The 5,807-nt window shown below is 36.3% G+C and overlaps 1 protein-coding gene across 1 annotated transcript; it reads right to left on the bottom strand.

Annotated features, from left to right (window-relative positions):
• Positions 1-349: 349 nt before the first annotated feature.
• On the bottom strand, positions 350-2,863 carry LOC141608714 (uncharacterized). The gene is made up of 3 exons (XM_074428059.1): positions 1,765-2,863; positions 1,574-1,650; positions 350-1,468 (listed from the first exon to the last, which is right to left on the bottom strand). Exons 1-3 carry the CDS (start codon positions 2,861-2,863, stop codon positions 350-352), a joined length of 2,295 nt encoding a protein of 764 aa, XP_074284160.1.
• Positions 2,864-5,807: the final 2,944 nt, after the last annotated feature.

Here is a 5,807-nt window from a genome sequence, read left to right as displayed (position 1 = left end):
TCCAACGCTTCTATTTCTTTATTCATTGCTTCCCTCCATTTTGCATTTCCTGCTGCTTCATGGTAATAAATTGGTTCTCGAACCTTGTCAATTTTCGTTAGAAACGTTTTATGGGCATTGGTAAAACAATTCGTGTCAATATAATTAACTAAGGGATAACGAGTACCTGATTTCTTGGAAGTCAACTGGTCCGGATGAGCATTGACGATGGGTTTTACAATTCGAGTCGACTTGCACACGTAGTCTTTCGCCTAATATGGCTCTCTTCGTTCTCTTGCTCCACGACCAAGTTGCTCATTGTTTTCAATTGGTGTCGAATGGGGTACTGTTTCTGTTGGCACGGCAGAATCTAAGTGCCCTTCATTTGAATTTTCTGTTTCGACTTCCTCCTCACCATGGAATTCCTCATCTCAACGTCCTCCAAATCGTCTTCAACATACTCCATCCGATCATGGGGATTATTGGGTTGGTCATTTGAGTTGTTTGGATTGTAGTAAGGAAATACATGTTCAAAATATATCACGTCACGCGAAACAAAGACTCGACGAGTGTTCAAATCATATACCTTCCATCCTTTATTTCCTTGTGAGTAACCCAAAAATAGACATCGCTTTCCCCGTTCCCCGAACTTATCCCGTGGTTTGTCTTTACTATGATCATAGCACAAGCAACCAAGGACTTTTAGATTGGTCAAATTGGGTTTATTATGATACAAAATCTCGAATGGGGTTTTATTTTTGAGTATTGGTGTCGGTGTGCGATTTATGAGATAAGCAGCTGTTAAAACACACTCCCCCCAAAACTCAATTGGTAAATGGCTCGTGAATTGTAATGCTCTAGCCTTTTCTAAAATGTGACAATGTTTTCTTTCAACTCTCCCATTTTGTTGCGGGGTATCAACATTACTGGACTGAAACAATATCCCATTTTCTTCATAATAATTTTTCATTTCACCAGATAAAAACTCACTTCCGTTATCACTTTGAATAATCTTAACTATTTTATTGAATTGAGTTTTAACCATTTGGCAAAAAAATTTCATATACTTGCTCGCCTCACTCTTGTCTTGCATCAAATAAATCCACACCCCTCGACTATGGTCGTCTACTATAGTCAAGAAATAATGAGCACGAGATAAGCTGGCAATAGGATATTTTCCCCAAATGTCAACATGAATTAACCCAAACAATTCATCACACCGTTTATTATTCAAGCTAAACGAATTACGAGTTTGTTTAGCCCTACAACACGAATCACAAATTTGGCTAGAGTTCCAATTCAAATTGTAATTAACTAATGCAGAAAAAGAAAGCGATTTACTCCTTGATGGGTGTCCAAGTCTTTTATGCCAAAGCTCTCCATCCTTCGACATATTCACCTTGCCAGCAACTTCTTCCTTACTCGACTTGAATTTGTAAACCCCATCATGATGCTCACCCCGTCCAATCTCCTTCCTCGAAACCGGATCCTGCATTATACAATAGTCGGGAAAAAATGTTACAACACAATTGTTTTCTCGAATCAACTGTTGCACATAAATTAAGTCACATGTCAAAGTGGGGACATATAATACGTCCTTTAACACAAAATCATCATTCAATATTATTTTGCCATGTTCATGTGCCTTAATTTTCCGCCCATCTGGCAGTCCTACATTTGACGGTTCATCGATCCAAATATCCGTGAGACAACTTTGCCTCCCTATCATGTGATGCGAGGCACCGCTATCAATTAACCATTCGCGATCGATTTTAGTATGCATACCTGTCAATCTTTCACTACCTTCTGGGCTAGCATTTAACAACATCCAAATTCTTTCTATTTCATCATTGGTGAAAGACAAATTCTTCTTGGACGTCTCTCCCTCCTTCGAATTGGACAGATTGCTCGCTGCATTTGCTTGATAAGTGTCCTGTTGTCCTCGTCCTTGGGACCGTCCTCTTCCACGACCCCTGCCATATCCTCCACGTCTGCCCCTTCCTCTTTCTCTGGCTTTCACGGTCTCATACCCGTGTTTGTCGTAGCAATTCTCTTCCGTGTGATAGTACTTCTTACAGTGGGTGCAATATGGAGGTTCAGTCTCTTCTTCTTCATCTTTCTTTGGATAACTGCCTTTTCCCTTTGCAGTCCCATAAAATTTCGCTGCCATGGCAGCTTCATTGCTCTCGTCCTTTTCCTTGGTCATGCTCGAGTGTCTCTCTTCACGCAATATCAAGGCATACGCACGAGGCAAGGTGGTGATGGGGTCTTCCATCAATAAATTAGTAAGGACATGTCCATACAGTTTGTTGTCGAGTCCCATAAAAAATTGATGGACCTTCTCCTCTTCTCGTTCTTTGGCGATTTCTACTGCCGCTCCACAGGTGCAATTTGGAACCTTGCTGTAGTTAGCAATTTCATCCCAAATCGTCTTCAATTTTGTATAATATTCAAGCACTGACAATTCGGTCAGATCTCCCTTTAGTTGATGCACCCTTGGTGCGTTTCCAGCAGAGTATCTGCTCTTTAATTCCGCCCAAACTTCCGAGACGGTTTGTTCAAAAGCGATACTTGGATGTAATTTAATATCGATTACATTCCGTAGCCATGCTTTCAACATGGCGTTACATTGTCTCCAAGCCACTGCTTCAACATTGTTTTCTTCATCATCGACGATTGGCTTTTTAACCTTTCCTTCAATAAATCCCAATTTATTCTTTGCATCCAAACCATTCCTTACGGCAGGTGCCCACAAATCGTAATTGTCACCATTAAAAATGATTTGTGTTAAGAAAAGGTTGGTGTTGTCAGATTGATGAAGGTAAAGGGGAGAAGTGGTGGGTATGGTCTTGCTTTTCGAGCCCTTGCCTTCGTCTCCTGGCATGGCTCTTCGATGATTAAGTATTTTAATTTTGTTAGTTATCTACCTAGCTCTGATACCATGAAAGAATATGAGAGGCAGAGAACAAGCTTTAGGGTTTTACGTTGAATTGTATTGATTAGAAAATACCAATAGCAATTACATATATACAGGATATTCCTCCTAATTAATCTCCCTAAAACTAGCAACTATATTATTTACATGATATTCTTTCCAATCTACAATATACACCATATATTTCATAATATTATTTCCACAATCAAAATTATCTTTCTCCATCCTGCTACTACCGTCCTATCATTGTTTTTTTTAATTAGGTTTGAGGTTAGTTTGCCAGTTGAATGATTTATTCAGTTGGGTTTGGTTTTCATTAGTTTGCTGATTTGAGGTTGAATTTATGGTGATGATGATGAGTAATCTTCTTCGAATAATGCTCATCATGTGTTTGATAAAATGCTCCTTACAGTTTGATCCATCTGATAACTATCTCATTAACTGTGGATCACTCACTAATGTTTCAGTTGGTCCCCCAAATTTTCAATCATGTGTTTGATAAACTTTCGTTGCAATCGAAGCAACGCGAGGAAGGTGGGGAGTTCATTAACCATGTTGCCGTTGATGTAGACAGGATAAACGACTTTGGTGTCTATATCCATAATCCCTTTTTGATTATCTTGCAAATTGTGCTAGGCTTGGTTATAAGTATTATACAAGAGTTTGGGGATTGCATCATTTTTTGCTTTAACTGCAACTATGTTGGTCATGTTGTCAAACTCGGCCTTTGGTACATGGCAGTTGAGATTTGAAGGAAACTTGATAGAGGCGAAAGATGATAGAATGAAGATAACCAAGTAAATTTTACGGAATATGACAACTCTTAAATTACAAGGGTGGGAGATGAGCTTTTTCTCGAGGATTCTTAAACTAAGAAAGACAGAGACATTATGGTTGAAGAAGTACATGTTTAATACAGCAATAATGACTTTTGTGTATGGGGTTGCTCCTACATTTGTGGCTTTGGTCTCATTTGGTTCTTGTATAATTTTTCGAGTTCCTCTTGATGCCGGAAAAAATCTTGTCTGCACTTGCCACATTTCGGGTTCTCCAAGAGCCAATCTACAATCTTCTTGATGCAATTTCCTCACTAGTCCAAACAAAAGTCTCTTTGGGAAGAGTTGCATCTTTTATTTCACTCGATGAACTCCATTCTTATCTCATACAAAAAGTGTATGTCCCTTATGATGACAGTTCCAGTTCCGACATTGCAATTGAGATTACTGATGAAAATTTCACATGGGATACTAATATTGGTTCTTTTATACATGGGATACTATTTTTTTTCTCTCTTTTATTTCTAGGCCTTTTTTTGTCTCTCGTAGATGTCCCACCTTATGACGTATACGGTGGAGAATTACTGCGAGTCATTTTATATATGTGAAAGTGAGGCTAATCGGAATAACACCATAATAACACCAAAGTAATAACACAATAGCAACAGAATAACAACGAAATAACAAGTGATAAAAAAAAGTAGTAAAAAAAAATCAAAGTAACACCGGAATAACATCGCAATAATACCAGAATAACAATACCACCAGAATAACAACACAATAACACGTGGTAAAAAAACAAGTAAAAAAAAATCAAAGTAGTAAAAAAAATCAAAGTGACACCGGAATAACATCACAATAACAGCAGAATAACAGCATAATAACACGGGTAAAAAAAAGAAAAAAAAATCAAATGGCACCGGAATAACATCACAATAACACCAGAATAACAGCACAATAACATGCGGTAAAAAATAAAGTAAAAAAATCAAAGTAGTAAAATAATCAAAGTGACACCGGAATAACATCACAATAACAGCAGAATAACAGTAGAATAACATCACAATAACACGTGGTAAAAAAAGAAAAAAAAATCAAAGTCGTAAAAAAAATCAAAGTAACAGCAGAATAACATCACAATAACAGCGGAATAACAATAACATGTGGTAAAAAAAAGAGAAAAAAAATCAAATTCGTAAAAAAATCAAAGTAAAAGCACAATAACAGCATAATAACACGAGGTAAAAAAATAAAAGTAAAAAAAATCAAAGCCCATTTTTTTTACCATATTACCATTGATCGGGTAGGGAGGGAGTAAAAATGTATTCTCAATATTTGGATCCAAGTCGTACCAAAAAAAAAAAATATTTGGATCCAAGTTCCGCCAACGTTACAACTTAAAGCATTGTACCATTATAATTCATTAAGGACCGCCTTTATCACTTGAATTTCACTAATTCGACCCTCTTAATACATACTAAAACCGTCTCATCACTAATTGACCTAATCCATTTGTCAAAGGTATTTTAATAGTGATATCAAATTAGAATTAACTAGTATTGGTGCCCGGCTTCGCCCGGGCTACCTCTACTTACCATTAATTTTTTTTTTCATTAAATAAAATTATTAAAGTTGCATAACCCATAAATTTATCATTAATATATTTTTCTATGACATATCCTAAATTACAATGAAATAAAATTTGAGACTAATTCACTACTCCCGCTATTAATATTTTACTCTTATAAATGAAACAATAGTAATAACATTTCACTATGTGTCCGTAATCATTGTTACTTTCACTACTCCCGCCGTAATTATTGTTACTGTCACTACTGTCGCATTAATATTGATAATTTCACTACTCCCGCCGTAATTATTGTTACTTTCACTATTGCCGCATTAATATTGATTATTTCACAACTTCCGTTGTTGTTTCTACCACTTTCACTAATATAATCTCGCTGATAATGTTGTTAATTTTACTATTCAAATGAGTGATTACTATCATATAACTATATCCAATGTTACTACTTAGGCATGCAATTTTAAGAGAATTATGTATTTATATAAATATATTACATATATGCATTAAATCAAATCGAAAGAATTATGCA

The sequence above is a fragment of the Silene latifolia genome, chromosome 10, assembly GCF_048544455.1.
Source record: "Silene latifolia isolate original U9 population chromosome 10, ASM4854445v1, whole genome shotgun sequence".
NCBI lineage: Eukaryota > Viridiplantae > Streptophyta > Magnoliopsida > Caryophyllales > Caryophyllaceae > Silene > Silene latifolia.
This window is presented reverse-complemented; position numbering and strand designations above follow the sequence as displayed.